This window comes from Limanda limanda, chromosome 22, assembly GCF_963576545.1.
Source record: "Limanda limanda chromosome 22, fLimLim1.1, whole genome shotgun sequence".
Taxonomy (NCBI): domain Eukaryota; kingdom Metazoa; phylum Chordata; class Actinopteri; order Pleuronectiformes; family Pleuronectidae; genus Limanda; species Limanda limanda.
Genome location: NC_083657.1, coordinates 15,887,192 through 15,910,009, shown reverse-complemented (window position 1 = coordinate 15,910,009; position 22,818 = coordinate 15,887,192). Strand labels below are relative to the sequence as shown.

General features: G+C 41.6%; 1 protein-coding gene across 1 annotated transcript in view; it reads left to right on the top strand.

The window, feature by feature from the left end:
* The window catches only part of ank2b (ankyrin 2b, neuronal), an 86,388-nt gene that overhangs the window by 50,159 nt on the left and 13,411 nt on the right, over positions 1–22,818 (top strand). Inside the window, exons 29-47 of the mRNA XM_061095885.1 lie at positions 524–627; positions 1,459–1,497; positions 2,772–2,996; positions 4,776–4,874; positions 6,362–6,516; positions 6,619–6,830; positions 7,086–7,290; positions 7,385–7,481; positions 7,593–7,821; positions 8,021–8,146; positions 8,237–8,359; positions 9,204–9,236; positions 9,558–9,579; positions 11,976–16,553; positions 17,054–17,131; positions 17,284–17,415; positions 17,503–17,652; positions 17,791–18,025; positions 18,446–18,902. Of these exons, the coding sequence (XP_060951868.1) occupies positions 524–627; positions 1,459–1,497; positions 2,772–2,996; positions 4,776–4,874; positions 6,362–6,516; positions 6,619–6,830; positions 7,086–7,290; positions 7,385–7,481; positions 7,593–7,821; positions 8,021–8,146; positions 8,237–8,359; positions 9,204–9,236; positions 9,558–9,579; positions 11,976–16,553; positions 17,054–17,131; positions 17,284–17,415; positions 17,503–17,652; positions 17,791–18,025; positions 18,446–18,902 (7,299 nt within the window). The remainder of the gene's footprint in view (positions 1–523; positions 628–1,458; positions 1,498–2,771; positions 2,997–4,775; positions 4,875–6,361; positions 6,517–6,618; positions 6,831–7,085; positions 7,291–7,384; positions 7,482–7,592; positions 7,822–8,020; positions 8,147–8,236; positions 8,360–9,203; positions 9,237–9,557; positions 9,580–11,975; positions 16,554–17,053; positions 17,132–17,283; positions 17,416–17,502; positions 17,653–17,790; positions 18,026–18,445; positions 18,903–22,818) is intronic.

The following is a 22,818-nucleotide window of genomic DNA, read 5'->3' as shown; positions in this document are numbered from 1 at the left end:
ATCAAGTACTGTGCTTAAATCTTACCAATTTACACTTGTGTATTGCATAACTATATTACAGTTCAGAGGGAAATATTATACTTTTTAATACAAAACGTATAACTGGTTTATAAAATACAACATTCTGTTTTAGATAAAACTACCTACTGCTACTGCTTGTTTAAGAATATACTGCTACTTTGATACTTTTTTATATTTTGTTAACAATTCTGTACCTAAGATTTTCTTATCATGGAGTATTTTTGTTGCGGTATTAATACACTTACTTGAGTATATTATATGAATTGTAATACTTTAGTTTACTTGATTAGCATTAAGTTGTGAAAGACGCCAGAGATTGAATAGGTTTTACTCTTGGTTTAGAACTAATGTGATTTATAATAAAGTGGTTCCCTCACCTGCCTTTGACGTAGGGCTTCACCTGATTGACTGAGAATTTTCCTCTTAAAAGGTCAAACTTTGAGGTTATTGTTTTCGGTTAATATTTCTACAATATTTCTAATTTGTATTTGTTGGATTCCAGGTTACATCACTTGCCAGGGAGAATGACAAGGATTCATACAGACTGAGCTGGGGAACAGAGAACCTGGACAATGTGGCGTTATCCTCCAGCCCCATTCATTCTGGGTAGGTACAGTCAGACTGGAGAAACCAAATAATACAAATCTGATCTTCTCACATATTGAAGTATGTGGTCAGTGGATGAAATGTGTCAAGTGAGGCCAATTAGGATCCTGAAACATTCCTGAATAGGAATAAACAATGAATCCAAGAGTCCTGATGAGTCCTGATAGAAGATCTGCTTGTATGTTTCTAGTGTTTAATCACGTTTGATAACAGTAATTTTCTTAATTGGGAAATTACAATTTCAGTTGTGTTTTATGAACGGAAGCTCTTCTCTCACTTGGCAGCTGTTGGAACGACTGCAGTCAAGATATTATCATACTTCTATTGCGTAATGAGTCCTGACTTTTGTTATTTTATTTTTAATCTGCATGAGATCTTTTGATTATGGTCTGTTTTTTATAAATCTGTAAACATCAGTGAGGAAATGACAAGAAAGACTAGGTTTCCCGTGTATCGTCATTATAATAAGCTCGCCTTATTACATCCAAACTATTGGATATCAATCTATTGTTTATGTAACCAAGTGAAACATGATATATTGTAAATGTTTACAAAAATAACGCATCGAGAACAAATCACACATCAGTTAAATTAGCTCACAACTTTACAATAATGGTTTTGTGGTTCTTGCTAATCATACGTTGTAGAAATGGTCAATACAAGTTTAACATTGGCGGCATAGGTTATTATCTCAGGCTCGAAATTCCTTTTTTTTTTATTCTGACTGTGTCATGTCTGTTCTGTTTTTCCTCTCCGGGGTCCTCTCTCTCTCTCTGCTTCTTTCTGGCTAACTTTTTATTCCTCTCTGTCTGATCTGGTTGTTGTTTTTAGCCACTCCTCTCCGTGCCATGATCATGGAGACCACAGCAGGTGACCTTCTGCACCTTGGTTATATCATTGTCCTCCTCCTCATCTTCATCATTCTCTTCCTCCCCTCACAGTGTGCTCTCCTGGTGGAGAGGTGTTTATGTGTGTTACTGTCCTTAACCGATCCTGCCTTGTATGTCTTTTGATTGGGTTCAGCCAGCCAAACATGTATCATTTATGGAATATGGCAAGTTTAAGGTCCACCTGTAGGAATTAGCGACATCTATTGGTGAACTTTCAAAGTACTGAATATGCTGAATGCCCCCTTTCTAGAGCCATGCTGTGTCTGAAATCACCCACTCCTTCACAACTGGGCGGTCTGTTTTACTACTTTCTGATCCCTAGTTAATGTCCAGTCTGCCCCTTGGAAGGCTTTTTATAACTTCCTGTCTTGTAAACGCAACGTTACCAGAAAGAAACCCGGTACAGCGGCAGAGAAAACTTACGTATAGCACCTTTAATTTCACTCAGTCTCTTGTGAATTGTATATTTCCACTAACATACCTACCAGGCGTTGAGTGACATTCAGCTTATTGTGCCAAAAACAGGACAATCACCTCATTAAACGGAGGAAAAGTTCATTTTATTTTCTTATTTCCTCACCATGCAAGATAATCACTGAAAGCACAGCAGAGGAGGACAACTGCCTTTGTCTCCTAACACTTTTACTGGTTGTGTTGCTGAATTCAATAACACGTTTGTCACTTATGTGTGTTTCATGTCACTTTTGTGTTTAAAATCATTGTTATGTTTGCTTGATTGAAGCCAATTGGCCATTGAAATGAAGACACAGTTTGGTATCACACTGGAATGCAATCCTCATCACACCCACACTCCCTCCACTCAGATCCATGTGCATACAGTATTCGCCTTTTTGCATGGAGAGTGGAGTCTCAAGCTATGAATCGAAAAAAATGGAATGCAGTTAGATTGTCTTGTCCAATCAGTGTTGAGAAAACAGACACCAACATATTTAAAAAACCTATAAACCTGATGTTGCCAGGAGAGTTTTAAAGTCCAACCATTTACTTTTAATGGGCCGTCCAACTGTGTGGCACCATCTTCAATAGCAGAACACATTTGTATTGTAACAGCAGATAACTTAACATTCACTTTTTACTTAACCACCTCAGGCACATTTATCCCTCACACCTTTTCCTTTTGTGATGCTGCCAGTGCAATCAACCAATACAGCTTTAGTGTCTACTTTCTCATCACTTCATGGGCATTATAATATTTTTTTTCAATTTGTGGAAATACTTCCTGTTCCACCGCAGCTTCCTGGTCAGCTTCATGGTCGATGCCAGGGGGGGAGCTATGCGCGGCTGCCGACATAATGGCCTGCGCATCATCATCCCGCCCAGGAAGTGCAGCGCGCCCACACGGGTGACGTGCCGGCTGGTGAAGAGGCACCGTTTGGCCACCATGCCCCCGATGGTTGAGGGTGAAGGCCTGGCCAGCAGGCTCATCGAGGTGGGGCCCTCCGGAGCCCAATTCCTCGGGTAAGGCTACAGTTGACGCGTTCATTCATTCCATCAAAAGGATGAAGTTGAAGAGAGTTGGTTAAACTGAAAATATCAAATTTGTAGACAGCAGCAGTTAAATAGAATGATTCTACGGGAGGAGTTAGCGTCACTTCAAGGGTTGGATATTTATTTCGAATTCTGAGTGCAGCTGGAAGGAAAGCCATTACTAGCAAGTGGTTAAAAGCAGAAATACCTACAGCTGATGATTGGATTGATATAAGTTATTATATATTTAACAAGGAAAGGATTAAGTATATTACACTGATATGACCAGCATTTACATTAATTGGATTTTTGTTTTATATTTTGCATCAGATCAGGTACAATTTAGATAATATCAAGAGCCTTTTCATATTTTAATACATGTCGTATTGTATATTCTGCAGGTCAAGAAGTGAATCTCTAGTATGTTTTAATTCAGTTTGCAATGTTGTTTCATTTACAAATGTATAATACAGAAACCTGATAAAAAAGAATGTGTTATTTATATATTTGGGCCATGTTCATATACATATAGAAAAGCAACAAAAAAAAAGATGTAGCATCATATCAGGATTAATTTGTGATATTTTTGGAAAAATCAATGCATCTACACTGTTTAATTTTTTTATGTCTGGACAACGATGGAAATAGTCAAATTAAATGAATATAGTATTTATATTAGTAGGACATGCATGTCCGGTGTAAGAGAGATGTTTAGTTACTAGTTAAAGTCACTACTACCTACTACCTTCAGGCCGTTGATTGAGCTGTGTCCTGTTAAATAAGAAGCTTTCAATGTGCTGCCCTTTTTCTTTCAGATTAATTTACTCCCCCTGCGTCTGCCTTACTAAAACTGTCTCTGTATCTGCTCTTGCTTTCTCCCAGCGCCAGGAATCGGTTAATCTTTGCTCTTCCGCATGTCCTATTTTCTTTCATTACAGCTGCAGTCTAACTCGTTTCAGCCTTATCCCATAAAGCAAAAGCCTTTCTAATTAACTCCACCTCCACTATATTGCACCATGATTGATTTGATATGTTGCCACAAATTCTGCCCTCTGCTGATAATATTAGAGATATTATTGTGTACATAGGATATATGTATATGTTATGTCAGAGGATTTGCTCAGTGCAGTCCATAAAACTGTTAAATAAAAAGTTAGATAAAAACATGCTCACTTTACCTAATGATGATTGGCCCTCCTTAGAATGTAAATGGTCTTTTTTGGCAAGAGCGTGACCGTACCTACTGTATAGTCACACCTGCAGAAATGTCGTTTCTCAACTTAGAATATTTTAGCTTATGTAGAGATCCAGTGTGTTCAAAATTGATTAAATTACGTAAATTACATTTGGAAACATTTAATAAATGTATAAAACTTTTACCCATTATTGTGAATTGTTTATTTTCACAATAATGGAATGAAATAGAAACTAGCCAATCATTGGCTCTACCCTGTTTGTCTTAATTTGGTTATTTAAGTGATTAACATTCTAGAAGGAAATGAAACTAAACTTTATTTTAACTAAAACAGGATGAAATAACAATTCAAAGCAAACTACTGTTTTTTTTCAGTTTTATTGTTTTTTTGAATCTCATTTCTTTATTTGATTTTGGACACTTTGGGCCTCCTTACACACACGACTACAAAGTGTAATAACCTCACTCAAGAATTGCAAATCAGACCCCAAGGTTTCTATTCTGCACCCACCCGAAACATTGTGTGTGCTCTTTCTTCCTCACTGCTGCATATGGACGCTTGGTTGCTCACACAGTAAACTTCACCTCCCCACTGCCCCTCCACCTCTAAACGAGGGGGAGAGTTTGGTTAGCAGAATCCTCCAACTCGGTCCACCGGGGACAAAATTCCTCGGGTAGGGAGAAAAAAACCCACCAGTTTGCATATGAAACAATTCATGGATGCTCGTCTCAATGTTTTCCGTTAAAACCCTCCCATCCAGTGTTATTTTATCCATACTCTATTGTGTTGACCTGCTTGTTCTGTTGTCTTGCACCCGTCTTTATGCCATATACTTAATCCCCTCTAGACATCACACTGCTGTTACTTTTCTTTGCAGCTGTTTTTCTGCTTAGCCATTTCCAATTCTGAGTTACTTTTTTTCTGCCTATTTTCTTGATAGATGTGTCTTTTTTTGTTTTTGGTGTGAAATTTAAGTGGTTGAGTGGCCTATGAGTAACTTGGTGAAATGCATTGCGTGTTGTGGTTTGATGGTCAGCCCATTTTTTCCCCCTACAGTCTTGTAAATGTTAACTGAATACTAATTTCCTGAAATTCAAATGTTAAAAGATGATAATCACAATTTTGGAATGCAGGATAGTCTTGCCCACTCACAATTCTGATCAGTTTTCTCAGAATTCTCTCAGCTTTTAGCTGCATAAGCACAATATCAAAGCCCATTACAAAGCTTTACAAAACTACATGTAAATTTTATATATATTGGAATTTCCCCTGCCAGCATTTGGGGCAAGTACAAAGCTGCCAAGTGCTTGCTTTAAAATACTATATTATTAACTTGTACTTAGGCCAAAGAACCATCTAAATATCACACGAAAAGTTCAGAAGTGTCTTTGTCTCATGTTGGATTGTTCTGAAATGTAGCATGTTTCTGATAGATATGTGTTGTACCTAGCTTGTTGTGATCATGCATGACAGGTAAGTAATATTAGTAAATATAGACAATCCACTGATCACTTACTCATCCAAGATATTTCACTTCTAAATAGCTGCAGGAAAAAAATACTTTTTTTGTGTTGAGTGATCAAAGCTCAGTGTACAAATCTCAAAAATGTCCTAAATATTGACATGGAAGACATTATAATTAACATAATCCATTACTAACTTAGCACTTCTTCATATCAGCAACGTGCTGCTAAACGACGTGCTACTGTTGTTTTTTCAGCTCGTGCAAAACAGCAGTTTGCAGAGAAACTAATGATACAACGATAAATAATAATGAATCAACGATTTATAGATACATTGCACGAAAGAGATGAACAGTAACTTTACAGCCGACTATGACAGGAAGTGAAAGCTATGCTATCTAGATACATAACGTGTGGAAATGAGAGAAGACGAGAAATAGACATCTCCTCAATGTCAGGTTTCTTTATTACTTGTCTAGTGTCTTCCAGTCACAGGTGTAGTTATGTTGCAAGCCATCAACATTGTCAGGAAAAAACTATTTCAACATTTTTTGGAAAGGAAATCTAAAGTGAACATGAATAATTATTAAGTCCAAGTTCAAGTAAATATCATGTTTGAAGGTGTCCCAAAACTCAAGTATGACAACCCTGTTAAATTCCCCTGTGATGCAAGCTCACATGTGCTCTACCTCTCCAGTCCTGTGATCGTGGAGATCCCCCACTTTGCCGCCCTGCGGGGGAAGGAGAGGGAGCTGGTGATACTGAGGAGTGAGACAGGAGAAAGCTGGAAGGAGCATCACTGTGAACACACCCAGGAAGAACTCAACCAGATACTCAATGGCATGGATGAGGGTCAGTCTCTGATGGGATATTCGTAGACTGCACCATGATCTGGACAAAAATCATTCCAGTTTTGAATGTCCCTAACAGCCATCCTTTATTTCCCTCCTCCAGAGTTGGACACACCGGAGGAGCTGGAGAAGAAGCGCCTTTGCCGCATCATCAGCAGAGATTTCCCACAATACTTTGCTGTGGTGTCACGCATCAAGCAGGACAGTAATCTGATTGGCCCTGAGGGAGGCATCCTGAGCAGCACAGTTGTGCCCCAGGTGCAGGCAGTTTTTCCTGAGGGAGCCCTCACCAAGAGGATCAGGGTCGGACTGCAGGTAATCGGCAAAAGATTCACTGTATAAAATATTTCTTAGCTTGTGTATGTAAGTGATCAAAGTGGGCAAGATGTATATGGTTGTAGGTGGTTGTTGTGTTTTATAGATTCTATACAATCTGGCACAGCTCTGGTGCAAAGTTCAATGCAGCCAATATTTCAGTCAGGAGCCCATTTCCAGTGCATGAACTAAGCTCAGACCCTCTTTATCTGTAGCACAAGGTTAAGTCATTGCTTATGCTTTCTGCTCTCCCAGGCCCAGCCAGTGAATATAGATGTAGTGAGGAAGAACTTAGGAAACAAGGCAACCTTCAGCCCGATTGTCACCCTGGAGCCCCGCAGGAGGAAGTTCCATAAACCCATCACCATGACCATCCCTGTTCCCAAGAGCAACTCAGACCCAGTCCTTAACGGGTTTGGAGGGGACACACCCACCTTACGCCTGCTCTGCAGTATCACTGGTTAGAGAAACCGCATGACTCACACGTGAATAGATCAACCGCAGACACATGCTCACATGCTAATATTCAATCTCGCATTTGTGTCCATGTGCAGGTGGAACAACGCCGGCCCAATGGGAGGATATAACAGGAACCACTCCGTTAACATTTATCAATGACTGTGTCTCCTTTACCACCAATGTGTCTGCTAGGTAACCCAAAAACGATTTACTGTTTATTTACTGCACAGCTGTTGTAAAGTGACTCACATGTGGCAAGCGCCTAACCCCACTGGTCCTTTCAAACCCCCTTTTGATTTCTAGGTTCTGGCTCATAGACTGTCGGCAAGTCCTGGAATCTGTCAACTTCTCCACCCAGGTGTACCGAGAGATCATCTGCGTCCCTTACATGGCCAAGTTCGTCATCTTTGCCAAGACCCACGACCCCATCGAGGCCCGCTTGCGCTGCTTCTGCATGACGGACGACAAGATTGATAAAACCCTGGAGCAGCAGGAGAACTTCACTGAGGTGGCCCGTAGCCGAGACGTAGAGGTGAGAATCCTCGACCGAGATCGAGCAGATTTAAAGGCGGTGTGCAAGGGTGTCTTGAGAAATAGTTGCAGTGCTGCAGGGAGTTGAAAAAGAGAAATGTTGGGGTTCAAACAAAAAGTGAAGAGGAACAGCTGAGTGTTCTTTTTGGTTATAAGTTGTTATTTAGCGACTGTGCTTAACTCCCTGTGATTTTCCAAAGGTCCTGGAAGGAAAACCAATCTATGCAGACTGTTTTGGAAACCTTGTGCCTCTCACCAAAAGTGGCCAACATCACCTCTTCAGCTTCTTCGCCTTTAAAGAGAATCGTCTAGCGCTCTTCATCAAAGTGAGCGCCATTCCTAATTAGTTTATTTTACACGGAAACAAGCTGACACCTTGAATGACTGACCCCTGCTGCACTGTTTTGCTGTTGCAGATAAGAGACAACACTCAGGAGCCGTGTGGCCGTTTGTCCTTTATGAAAGAACCCAGGAACTACAGGTCAATCACCCAGAATGCTATATGCAACCTCAACATCAACCTCCCATCATACTGTAAGGTGAGGACCCTACAACAGAGGAGAAGCCTTTCTGTAGCTTAGTTCTTTTAAGTGAAACTGGCTGTTGCACCAAAATGAAGTGCTCTGGTTGCTTGTGAGCTGGACCATACTGCAACCTCCGTAATAGTACTCATCACCTGCCTATCACCTCATATTAAAGGTTTGAGGCAAATGAGCTGCCAACATTATTGCTTTATATTTATGTTATATATTCTTTACTGTGGAACCAACATCAGGGTATGTACTCAGCAACATTTCACGGTGATACCCTACAACCAGCTAAAAAATCATTATAATGGATTTCAAATGCTATCTGCCAAAGGATCAATAATTCAGATTTGTACTTTTACTCCCTACATTTTTGCACAAATACCTGTGCTTTCCGCTCCTTACATTTTCAAAACAAGCTTGTTACTGTTTGTTTGCTTTTCACAGATACAGGAGGAAGAAAATGTTTAACTTTCATGCTTTGAGTGCATTTCAGAACCTGTACTTTTATTCTTTTACTTGAGTTAAGAGTTTGAATAAGTACTTATACTTTTACTTTAAGTATCTGTACTTCGACTGAAAGAATGTGTGTACTTCTACCACCTCTGCAAGAAACAAAAAGATCTAAGTAAGATTCAGGCTAACATGATTTAAGATGGATGTACATTTTTAAATTCAAGCTTTTTGCCTTATACAGCTTCTGAGACCACTTTGGCTTCCCCACACAATCCCACTGACCTGTTGTCTTTGTTGCTGTGGTAACCAACACGTTGTCCCTTGTCTTTTCCCCCCACTTTAATGTCCCCACCTCTATCTGTACATCTTTCTGCTTCTCGCTGCTTCTTGCTCCCAAAAGGAGTCCGATTCCGACCAAGAGCAAGAGGAAGAGGTAAAAGCAGCCACCGCTTCCCACTGCATCACCCACTAATTAGCTCTGCCTATCTTTCCTGTCCACTGTCTTACCACCAGAACTAAATAAAGCACATGTACAAAGCTCTAAACTCTTAGATTTTTAGAGTTGTGTTTGCCTTAGTAGATTATATTGTGATTTGTCAGTGGTGTGTATCCCATGATTTGGTGTTTTTAGATATGTCCTGTGTCTTCTTTTCCATGTGGTAGAAGTTGTACTGTTAAAGTAGGTTTTAAATGTTTGGTCCATGCAACAGAGAACATGAGACTAACTGTTATCCTCTTTTCCACATTTTTCCAGACCAGCAGAACGCAAGAGAAATGTAAGATTGATTTTATTCCTTTCAAATATTTGATATAACCTTTAATCGTCATTACTAAAATCGTTACCTCTACGTAGTAATAAAGCATGTTTGTATTAATCGAACTAATATAGGAGAAGCACTAATGTTGCAGACTAATGTAGTTGAACATACAGTAGAGTGCATAGGATTAACCAGACTGATACACTGGCACACCTAGCTCCACCATAGCTTTATTTCAGACAGTCCATATCACCAAAGTCCTTTAAGCTTTGTGTATTTTTGTCTTGTCACACAAACAAAGCCAAACCCAGACCTCCCCATGTCAATGTTATGTTCCCTCTGAGGCTTAACTTCACTTCTTACTTTTTATTCCTTTTTTTCTGATTTTACATCCACATCCATTTCTCCAATTTTACTCTTTCCCCTCATAATTTGAGACCGGACTTACGGAGAAAGAGTTAAACACTCCCCTCTGCGTATGTACACCAGCATTATACTCATGGGTGATGATGTTAATGTCACAGTGGCCTCTAATTTGACGCTGGCGGCCTGACAGGCAGCGGTCCTGCCATTTTCATCATCTCTTTTTTGTGCTTACCCCAAACCACCTCAGTTGTGTTGAGATTGATTGAGCGAAGCAAGTAAGTTATATTAACACTGCCGTGGCGATGCAGCTTTACTTAAGCTATTTATTTAGGCATAAAAGTACAAGCATTTTTATCACCTCACACCACTATAGCTAGAACAATATAAAAATACCCTCACATATTTCAATTTCAATTTCTACTTTTAAGTAAAACTTTTGATAATATAATAATCAGACACAATTACTAAGAAAGCTTTTCACAACTTCCTATGTGATGTATTAGTTCCAATCCCATGCAGTGATTTAAAAAACAGTAGCCATAACATAAAGTACAGGTACATGGTCGCACACATGGACTCCACCTGCTGATACTGTTCTCTTCCTCAGTTTGTGCCTTGCTGCACCAAATATGTGAAAAATGTGTTGCTCGCTCCTACACTCTTGCACTCAGTTCCTGAAACTGGAAAATAATGATCGCGCTAGCACCCAGTTCAAGGAAATTAGAGGCCACAACACTAGTCTTCCTCCCCCTGTTGTCCTCTAGTGTAATGGTAAAGCAAAACGAGTCAACATCCCTACCTGCTCTGAGTCTCCCAACCCTATGCCTTCTTCATGTAGCATTGTCAAAATGACATACATAAAAAAGGCAAAGCCTAAACATTTTTATTTAATCTTATAATACACACTAACATGAGACAATGTACATGCATTAATGAAATAATATTGATTAAAAGTGCATGTATGTGTTTCAAAAATACTTATACATTACAGTATTTATGTATTCCTAGATGATACAGATATTAGACATTATTGATTGGCCATACTGTATTAACAGGCAGCTCTCGAACAGGAGCACCTCATTTCCTCCAACTTTTATTGACACCATTCTCTCCTCACCACATCCTCTCCATCAGCACCTCCCTTTGCTTTGCATGGAAATAACTTGCCTTACATACATGTGTATGCGTGTGCTTGTGTGTCTGTATGACTATTTGTAATGGCTTGTTAATGACAGTTCATATCTTCCCCTGTTGGTTTGCTTTGATTTTGTCCCCTCACAACACCATTTGTTTGGTTTTGTGCACTGTTTTTGTTTCTGTTATTTCAGTTTTCATTTCATTTATATTTCAAAGGTGAAATTAGGCAAAAAGCAAACCGGAAGGTCAAGGGAATTAAAATTCGCTCCCTCCTTGTAAGATGTTGCTCGCTGGTATTCCTGAGCTCCTCTTTCTACTTTAGAATTTGTGAGAACAAATGATCTGCTTTTTGCTATATGAAAACCATTGCAAATCATATTATTTTCATTACGTTATCACTGGCTTTCTTTGATAGACAATTAACATTTTCAAATGTTTTTAGCCATTTTGCCTCTCATCCCATTGACATTTGTCATACATCCGAGCAATCTTGAGATGTTTCTTTCTTTGTTTTCTGTGTTGTCCCTTTTTCCATCATACATGTTGGTTTCTTGGTCACCTAGTTTCATTCATTGTTGGTTTATGGTCTTTTTTTCACGTATATCAGTTCCGTTTTACAGTTTTGTCTTGTGAGTGTGGGTCGGCTGAGTGTATAAGCAAGTTATTTCCTGCCCATGTCCTTTCCCATCGGTTTTATGTAGTCTTTGCTTTACCACAATTCTCCAGAGACTTATGAAAGTATAAGCCCAGTTCCTCTGATACCCTGATGTAGAACCCGTTGTGATTCTGTTGACCTATGACCCCTGCAGTGTGCTCCGATCTTGTCCTGACCACATTTTCCAATGTCTGTCTCCTTTCATTTGAATTTTTGATTTTCTTTACTCCTTACTTGTTATTCTTCCAAATGGAAGATGAAGAGCGGGAGACATCAGTCCTGAAATCAGAGCTGATTCGAGAGCCCGACCTCCTATCCGACGTGTCAGAGATGAAACAAGATTTGATCAAAATGACTGCCATCTTGACTGCAGATTCTACAGAGAAATCCCCTACCTTAGGAGGGTGTGGTCTAGAGAAAGGAGCGGAGGACATTTCTGGAGAACCGTTAGAAATAATGGAGATGGACTTAGAAAAAGTCAAAGAGGACCTAGAGAAAGTCAGTGAGATACTAAGGAGTGGAACATATGAGGGCGAGTTGGCAGAGGAGGCAACACAAGCAGCTAGAATGTCAGACGAGTGGGTTCTCCTTTCAGACAGTGAGATAGAAGAGGCCAAAAATATGGCGGCTTTGGAAATTCAGGAGCCTGTTTTACGGGAAAGTAGATCTAACAGAGGGGCTCCCAGACCTAAAGCCATAAAGGACAGTGGTGACCTTAAAGAATACCTCCTGGATGCACCAATCTCCAAAGTAAAAGCGAAGAAAGAGCCAGTCACCCAAGAAAAATTCACTGATGTTGTTCTGCGTAAAGGTGCAAAAACAACCACTCCAACCAAAGTGCAAGTAAAAACAACTCCTGGTGATGTTAAAAAACCAGTCAGAAGAAAGGGGAAAGACCAGGGCCAGTCAGAAGAATCAACAGAGACAGGTGGTCTCTTAAGTGTGTCAACAGCCCCCACTCCAGTATCGCCTGTATCCCCAGTGGTTGAAGAAACTCCCATAGGGTCAATAAAGGACAAAGTCAAAGCTTTACAACAGAAAGTTGAGGCAGAGCAAAAGATCAAAAAGGTCACTGGAAGCAAGCCTTCACAATTGCCTGTTAAGGGCAAATCCTCTCCCAAAGCCAAAGAAAGCCCTAAATCGGGTTCCCCTAAATCCCCTAAATCTGAATCTGAAAAACTTGAGGAGACCATGTCAGTTAAAGAACTGATGCAAGCATTCCAGACGGGGCTGGACCCCTCAAAGAGAAAGTCTGGGCTGTTTGAGCTCAAAACATCCACAACATCAAGATCAGAGAAAACCTCAAAATCAGAAACCGTCCCATCAAAATCCATGATCAAAGCAATAAAATCATGTGTTTCTCAAGAGCGAGAACTATCTTTGGACTCAAAACCCTGCAAGAAGGACACGACTCAGCAAGAGAGAGAGAATGAAAACAAGTCAGTTGCTCCTGCCCATTCAGAGCTGACTGAAACTGTAGACTTTGGAAATTGTGGCCTTGATGACAGCTCGGACAGCTCAAAACATGAGGGGGTGGCAGATTCACTAAGTGCTAGCTCTGGAGATGGAACTCATCCAAGCTCTGAGGACAGCTATAAACATGAGGGTTTAGCCACACCAGGCACAAGCCCTGAAAGTCTGTCACTTTCTCCCAAATCTGGACAGCACGCAACTTCATCACCAGCTACCACAACAGTCAAAAAACAAAATAAAGACAGCGAGAAGTCTGGAGACTCTGGTTTAGGGGCCACTGGTGAACAACTATCAACAGAATTGTCCCTCCCTGTTTCTTCCAGCGAGGCTCCTGATGACCACATTACAAGTGAGTCCACATCTGTTAGGAGGAGTGAGTCTAAGCCATCTAGACCTCAAAAGCTTGCAAAGAGAAATTCAGAGACAGTAGAAACTTTTCTTAGCGATGATGAGAGCCCTGATCGTCAGTTAGAGTTGGCTTTAATCGGTTCTCCAGCCTCTAGATCCTTGTCTCAGTGTCAACAAAGCTTAGAGCTGCCTTTAAAACAAGACTCAGATGCTCTCAGTCCATTAGCTGATGACTCTTTGACAATAAGCCACAGAGACTCTCTTGATGGTAGTCTTATGGAAGAAAATTCCTCGCATAAGTCCCCAGACTCCATTGAACCTAGCCCAACCAAGGAATACCCTCCTCATGACTCCTTGGAGAGCAGCCCGGTAGAGCCAAAAAGCCACCTTCCCTTCCCATCAGCACTAGGTCCACCTAGTAAATCCTCTAGCCAACCTGAGCCAATCAATACCACAGAATTCCTGCATGATGCTTTGCGTGGTAGGCTGCTTCGAGACCATGAGGCTAGTGCTGATGATGACAGTTGTGAGCAGACATCTCAGATGACAAGTTCCGGTAAGAGTCCCCTCTCCCCCGATACTCCCAGTTCTGAAGAGGTAAGTTATGAGGTAAACCCCAAGCCCCCTGACCATACATTCCTCTCTGTTCCATCCCCACCGGCTGTCATCCCTGAAGACCCAGAAGAAGAGGATACATCAGACAGTTATGAAACTAAAAGAAAAATCACTCCAGAGGAGGAAATGTTTAAGATGGCAGCCAAAATAAAAACATTTGATGAAATGGACCAAGACGCGAAGAGCAAAAAGAAATCTAGAAAAGATTTGTTTTCCTCAGCAGATGCCAAAATAGGGGATGACAGCTATGAAACGTTAGAGCCCACAAGTGAGAAGCTTTCGCAAAGTGAATGTGGGCTCGATAAACCCACAGAAGATTCAAAGTTAGCTCTTTTTGTTGATCGCCATATTAAAGTGAACCCTCCCTCTCCTCTTTCAGCAGGTTTGCATGATGGATACCACAGCAAAGAGGTCAAGGACACAACAACAACAACAACCAGTGTCACTTCAGAGGGGCCTAACCCTGTCTCAGACCAGAATCATTCAAACACCGAACTCGACACCTCACAGGAACAAAGTCTCTCACCATCTGTAAAATGTGACACAGACAAAAAGTCTGCTGAAACATCATTCAGTGAAAACAGGACTGATGAACAAAAGGAAGAATGCTTAAGGAAGTCAACAGAATGCAAAGGAGACAACACAAATGGTCAAGAGTTAGGGGTCTGCAGGCTACAGACTGGTACAGTAAAACCAGGTGGCAATGTAACAGATGAAGTCAAAGGAGATCCAGGGGAGCATACAGCAGTTCCAGAAGCTACACTGGGTCCAACTGTTGCCCCAGATCAAACAAAGGAAATGTTCAAACCTGAGGTCTGCATCTACGATGACACAGAGGAAGAGGATGAGGCATTGGAACCTCCCAGAACTGAGTCCAAAGGTGTAACTGCAAAGGCAGACACTGACTCATGGTCTGCCATGCGGGAGGACGATGATACTTTTGCAGCTCGAGTCAAAGAGGAGGAACAAAAGATACTGAATTTAGTGGTGGACCGTCAGTCTCGTCAAGCAACTCCAGACACAACACCTGGTAGAACACCAACGGAAGAGAGCTCTCCTACCAGTGAACCCAACCCTTTTCTGTTCCAAGAAGGGAAGCTCTTTGAGATGACCCGAAGTGGTGCTATTGACATGACTAAGAGAAGCTATGAGGAAGAGGGGGGTGGCTTTGCCTTTTTCCAGATATGTGAACCGCCACTAGAGGAGCCTCTCTTAGAAGAGGCCAGGCAAGAAGGTAATAGATCAGCAGCAGAACCTGAAGTTGGCCTCAATCTTACACTAGAGGTTAAGACTGAGGAACCTGAAAAATCTAAAGAAACATCTGATTCTCAGCTTCAATCCCCGCCACAAGGTGATCAGACAGCCTCAAAGGCTGATGCCTCCAAATCTAAAATCCCTAAAATGGGCATTTCAGCTTCAGCCAAACCTACAAAGAAAGATCAGACATCCCCTGAAGGTGTAGATATTAAAACAGACAAACATCTAAATGAAGCATCCTTGGATGTAGACACAAGTGTATCTGACCAAATGATACAAACAGCAGAAACTACAGTTACAAGATCTGTTTACTCTGAGCAAGGCCAAGAGTCCTCTGACTCCTCTCCAGAGGAACCGCAGTCAGTGATAGAAGCCCCCAAACCGATAGGCAAACCTAAACAAAATGCCTCCAGTAGTGTTAAAAAGACTCCAGGCAAGACACAAGCTAAGTCTGCTCCTCAAGCTAAGGGTAAATCCACAACCCACTCTCCATCTAATACAACTTCCTCTTCAACCTCTATTAAAAAAGAGGCCTCCTTCACATCTGAATCTAAATCTAAAATTCCCATTAAGTCGAGCACCATCAAGCCTGATTCTTCTGTCAAACGTGTAGAATCGACCCAAGACAAAAAGCTTAAAGTCCCAGTAAAAAAGGATTCCAGGAGAAAATCTGAGACAGACGCAGGTCCCTCTGTGGATGTCAAAACCAAGGCAACATCTTCCAAAGCAAAGAGCTTCTGTGAGGGGGAGTCTAAGGGGCCTAGTACAAAAAAATCGAAAGGCTTCCAATCCAAATTGCCAGTCCGGGGCAAAAGTGGTCAGTCATCTCATTCCCCAGCACCCACTAAAGAGAAATGTATGCCCCGCAAAAAGTCCATTGAGTTCTTTGAGGAGATAAGCGATGAGGCGGCGAAACTCGTCGCAAGGTTGGCACAGGCAGAGAAAGAGAGAGAACAAGAGGCTGCAGCCGCCAACTCGGATGATGAGAGCAGTCTCATTGATCCATCAATCATAGAAACGGAAACTTTCTCTGAGATGCAGTTCCCTCCTTCAGGAGACGTCTTTCCTATTAGACCACTGTGGGACGACCCTGTGGAGACACAGATGCAGCGAATTCCAGATGATAAAGTCCAAAGTCAAGGTATCCCCCCAGTATAAGGGGCTATTCTATATCTCTTCTGCCTCATTAGCACATATTAGCTGTAAAGATGCTGCCTCTCTGTCTCTTGTAGTTAAGTCCCATTATAGTCGAAGAATCCATGTTGCTGTCTCGCTTGAGCTGTGTCTGTGTTTGTAACAGCGTCTCTCTTTCCTTCTATGTGTGCAGAAACTCTCAAGATTGACTTAAAGGCTTCATGGAATTTAGCAACTAAAACATTTAAAGATGAAAGTGTAAATAATTACTTGAACAATCACATGTATCGTCAATCATTTTCGAACGATTGAAATGTATTTTTTGAAATTATCGTTTACAGCTACTGAATCAGATTTCTAGGAACTAACCAATGAGACAATAGCAGAGAAACAAGAAAGCCAGTGAACATTTATTTCAGATATTGCTTGTATTCTTGGGGGGGTTAGATTGTTTTTGATCTGGTATGTCATCTCTGTCCGCTCATGGCTGTCGGGGGGTATTTGCAGTAGACCCACAGGATGAAGCAGAGAGAAAAGAGCAACGATTGGCCATTATAGCTGACCACTTGGGCTTCAGCTGGACGGGTGAGTCGCACCTTGGTAACAGTCATCAAACTCTTGTGCTCAAAATATAGATTGTTACTTAAATTTTGTCTGGCTCCCAAGAAACATAATTTCAAAAGATTTTGAGTTCATTTTGATTATAAAAATTATTATATCTTATTCTCTCCATTTAGAGTTGGCACGAGAAGTGGAGTTCAGTGAGGAGAGGATAAACCTGATAAGGATTGAAAACCCCAACTCCCTACAAGACCAAAGCCATGCTCTTTTGAAACTCTGGGAAGAGAGGGAGGGGAAGCACGCCACAGGTTTGTGATTTAATGATGTGTCATCGTAAAAAAAGGTCTTCTTAGAATTTAAGGTGGAACTTTTTGGATTGTTATTTGTCTCAACAGAATCAACACTGATCGAAAGACTGACAAAGATCAACCGAATGGACATTGTTCACCTCATTGAAACCAAGTTTATCAAGTCCTCTCAGGAGGAGACGTCATCACACACCTATGCAGAAATTGAGAGGACAATAGCACTGGATCATAGTGAAGGTGAACAATACTAATGAGCTGATGATTTAGTTGTTGTTATGTGTATGTATAATGCTCTAATTGATTATTGACTGGCTAAATGCAGTAATGTATATTTACTCTTCCTATACTAAATATCTGCACTGTACTCTTTGTCAGGTTTCTCTGCCCTTCATGAAGACATTGACAGCCCTCGGCCAGGCAGGCGCACAGGGACAGCAAGTAGGAGTCCAGGCTCAGGACAGGAGGTACCCATGGTGACAGCAGAGGACCTGTCCTCCAGTATGTCATCACTTCCTGAGACGACAGGACGCTCGGAGACAGACTCCACAGCAACAGGCCTTCTTAGAAATGCCCGGAAGGAGAAATTACAAAAAGAAATGGAAATTAAATAGTAAGTTATCATGAAAGTTGAATGACCACACTTACATATTTTGTCTTTGCTGTTTTCATATAATCAAAAATCATATTCATGTGTTGCACTGCAGCTCAACTTGCTTAATGCGCTAAAAAATATCCAGTTAACTGCTAACTTAAGTTTGCTACTGTATGAAGGTGAATAGCTAAAGAACTGTAGCACATTGAGCTTAACTGATATTTGATAGGCATACATTCGACAATTAGTGCGACACTGATTACTGACTAAAAGAGGGAACGCCTTAACTTTCCTTACTGCTTAGCTCTCTGTCGCTTAAACTACTTTTATATGCAATATATTGTTTTATACATTATGACAAAACATCTGAAAATATGAGTGAGTTTTTAAATTAGACACAACACCAATTTACACACTGAAAATGTTTTTTATTTGCAGCTCATCACAAAGAATATATGAGGAAATGAAGGACTCGGTACACACAGGCGGTTTTAAACAAGTAAGTCCTTTCTTCACATTGTACCGCACCTCTCCCTACAACCTTCGATCCCATGTGATTGACCCTGTGTACAAAGGGGAACCCAAGTTAGGTCCCCACATTGCCCTCCCTGCCTACCCCTCCGTTGATCCATGCGATGATGAGGGGGCAGCTGGGTGTGAGGGGGCTGAAGGGGGAGAGGAATGGAGCTTGGAGTGTCTACAAACTTCCCCTGCTGAATACGATGTTGATTATTTGTCACTGTCCCGTTGGCGAGAGTCGTCCATCAGCTCTCGAACAGGTGTGTGCGAGAGTCGACCATTGTCTTTGACTGATTTTGGAGATAGCTTGATTGAGTGTGAACAGGCTGACCAAGACTTCAGGACGCTGTCTGCGGAGCTCACAGAACCCGGTGAGGTCGGTGAAAAGATAGGCTTTATACAAGGACCAAAAAGTCAACAGCTGCTCCCTTCTGCCTCGCCTCCTGCTGGGCCTCCTGTTTCTCTCACTGCATCGACACAACCTGTACAGTCCAAGCATATGGCTTCAAGACACATGGATGAAGTTTCCCGTCGACTATATCAAGTCCTGTACGGATACGATTTTGAGTTGATAGATTCAGATACTGAGGTTGAAGAGGCAATTCCAGCTGGAGTCAACAAGGATGAACGCGAGGCAACTGCCAGACACACAAAGATAAGTGAAGAGGTTTCAAATTCTGAGCATGAGATTTATGATTATGAGGCCACATGTTCCGGTGGCCTTGATGTCAAATCCAACGACAGCATAAATCAAAACCAGGATACAACCACTCAAGAATTAGCAGGTTCTTCCAATGTCAGTCACACTCTTCTGGGTTTAACATCTCAAAAAGCAGAAGTCATGAGCTCAGTCGGCTTCTTTCAGTTGTCACATGACTCAAGTTGTGAGAAAATGTTCAGATCAAATCTACCTGAAAGCGAGGTTGTGTTTTCAGTAGAGTCTTTGCCAGACACTGACGCATCCAGATATAGATCCTGTTCCCCAGAATCCTTCCCTGAAACCTTTGGTGAACCTCAAAGTTCTGCAGATTACAGATCATGCTCCCCTGAGTATGTGATTGATACAATATCACAGACAGAGAGTAGGGCATCAACACCAGATTCAGAATTCTTGCTAAATGAGCTGAATTTCCTTGCACCTGATCCTGCAGTACCTCAGTCTAGACCCTTGTCTCCCCTGCCACCCCCTGTTTTTCTATGGGAAACCAGTGAAAGTGCATCTGCTCAGGAACAGTCATTACTGAGACGACCTGAAGGCATTTCTATGCTCCTGTTTTCACAAGCAGAGGAGAGGCCGTTAACACCAATGGTTTCAAACAAAAGACCATTTGGAAGGCCAGTATCGCTGAGGAGTGACTATAGCAGTGAGAGACCCATCTCACCTCAGTCTTTAACTTTTGGCATGGGAGACAGAACATCCTCTCCCGAGTCCGTCATTTTAGAAACTGAGCAGTGGCTTTTTACATCTTGTGAGAATGTAACAGCGAGATCATCATCTCCTGAATCCGTAATGTCGATCACTGCACATTGTCTGCTTCAACCAGACGCCCCCATACCAGACTTTAGACATGCTGTCCCTAAGTCTGTCAAAACCTGTGAATGTAGATCATCCTCTTCCGAGTCAGAGTCATCAGATATGGTCTTTGAAAGCAGACCTTTCTTAATAACAGCTTTTGAAGACAGACCCTCATCCCCAGAATCTGTAGTGTCTTTAAATGAAAATAAAGCATTGTCACCTGATTCACCTTTACCTCAATTCAGTCCCAATTGTCCTGACACAGCTACTGTAATGATAGGGGAGCGATTCAGTTCACCTGAATCAGTATGCTCAGATGTAGAATATGGCTCCATGTCTCCAGCATCACTTAGCCATGACAATAGAGCTTCATCACCTGCCTCAGTAGAATCCAGAGATGAATCTGAATGTGTTTTGCCCGTCGCTGGATCTAGAGTTACCTCCACTGAATCAGTTGAATCCTCCCAAATAATGTATGATTCCATATCTGTTGATCATACACCAAAATCACCTGAAACATTAGTGTTGGAGGTTAAGAACAAGCCACCAACACCGGTGGAATTAGTATCAGACAATGATGACGACTGGGTTATTATATGTCTTTCTGATATTGAGAAATGTTCAGTCACTCCAGAGCCAGTGTCTGAACACAGACCAGTTTCTCCACAGTCAACCAAGTTCCTTATTACAGCATGTAATCCTAAATCAGAACCTTTGAAAGAAGTCGTGTTGTCAGATACCGATTATGAGGGTGAGGTAAATAATGAAGAAAAAAGCAAAAACTGTGTCCTGTCAACATCTTTAGAAGAAAATCCCCAGGAACAGAGTAAAACTGAAGCTCACAAGATACAATCAGTAGTGGCTGATGTTTGTCAATCTGATATAAAAGCAGCTGTGGACTTTTCAACTGATGTAATTACAGAGGAATTATCTCTTGTGTTGTTTGATGAAGAAAGACCAAAGGAGGAAGTGACTAAGAAGAAGAAATCTTCTAAAAAGAGAAAATCTAAGAAATCAATCAAATCTGATTGTGAAGCCGTGCAGAATATTACAAAACATCAAAATGAATCATCTGAGTTCACAACAACACAGAAAGACACAGTGGAATCCAATCAAGCTATGCCACAGGAGACTGCATGTGATGATCTACCAGTGCCATCCACATTTACTACAGTTTTCCCTCGAGATCAGAAAAACCTCAGAGAGTCTTCGGTGTCTGCACCTCAGCATCATGAGCCTTTATCTTTTACCGAATGTTCAGCGCCAGTCTGTAGTTTATCGTATGATGCAGGACTTTGGAAGCTTATCTCTCCGATCCGTGACCCACAATATGTAGGAAAAACCTCCAGTCAGACACCGTCAGATGAGATAGTTGAACATGAAACTGCTGCTTTGCGATCAGAAAATTACCAAAGAGCACTTTCACCTGATTCTGAAGCCGAATATAGACCCATGTCCCTAGAATCACTCAGGGTGCTGGAATCATTCAGACCAGATTCCTCCCATTCTGAGAGATCTGTAGATAGTTGGCGAGCTTTATCACCAGATTCCCCTGTTCCTCAGTACTTCATCTCTTTCTCTGGACCCACTCAAATTTATCACAGATCAGTGTCGTCAGAGTCATCATTGTCAGACCTGGAACTGGAGACCAATTCAAACATTGCCTCTGTTTTTGAGGACAGACCAGCATCCCCTGATTCAGTATCATCTATAAACATAAACAGGGCACTATCAGCAGACTCACCTATTCCTCAGTTTAAACAGTCTCTGCCAGAATCCCTTTTCCATGCTAGATTGGATTGGTCTTCATCACCTGAATCAATAACCTCAGATCTAGAGGGTGAGACTGTCTGTTTTTCGTCATTATTTTCTGAGAGCCGACTGTCTTCCCCGGATTCTTCACCAGAAGTTTCTGATTTGAGCACACTGGAAATATCCTTGCCATCTTTTTCAGGTTGTTCAGATCTAGATCACGGGGCTTTGTCTTTGTCACGACGCTGCTCTGAAGTGGCACCTTCATCACAAGATTCGGTAGATCCTGGGGATCACTACAGAGGTGACTTGCCGATGCTCAAATTCAAAGCAGTATCACTTACTGAATCAGTCACAGTTTGTGCCCATATATCGTCATCTCCTAAGTCAGTGATTTCTGGTGTTGAATGTGTACGATCAAGTGAAGACAGAGTTTCCTTCCAACAGAGACCTGAATCCCCAGCATCCCAACTGTCAGAGACCACAGAGAGAGTACTGGTAGTTAGTGGTCAAACGCTAAAGGCAATCCAGGTGCCAGTCTATAAACTTGTTTATGATGCTGAACTTCGAAAGCTCATTTCTCAAATATGTGATCCCCACTATGCTGGAGAGACATTTTGCAGTAAAACAGGGATTTTTAAGTATGCTGGAACAAGAAGTGAGTATGTTCCAGAGGATTCTGGTGTCAAAGAGGGAGAGTCAGAGGACGACGTGAAGTTTGATATTGCAGATCCAGCTGATGCAGATGTTCTGAGTGCAGTGCAAGCAAAGATTGAGGGGGAGGAGATGTCAGTGCTACCTAATTCTGAGTCAGATTACAAGCATTTATCAGATAGGGAATGGACATTAACAAGTACACTCAGGTCTGATTCTCCAGACTCCCCTGTTTCACAGCTTTCTGTTGACTTTGCTACCATTTCACAGCCTCTGCCATATTTACCAGACCTAAGCAACCCATGTTTATTCAATGAAACTCAACATTCTACCCCTAGTTCTCCAGCATTTCCAATCGACTCACCTTTAC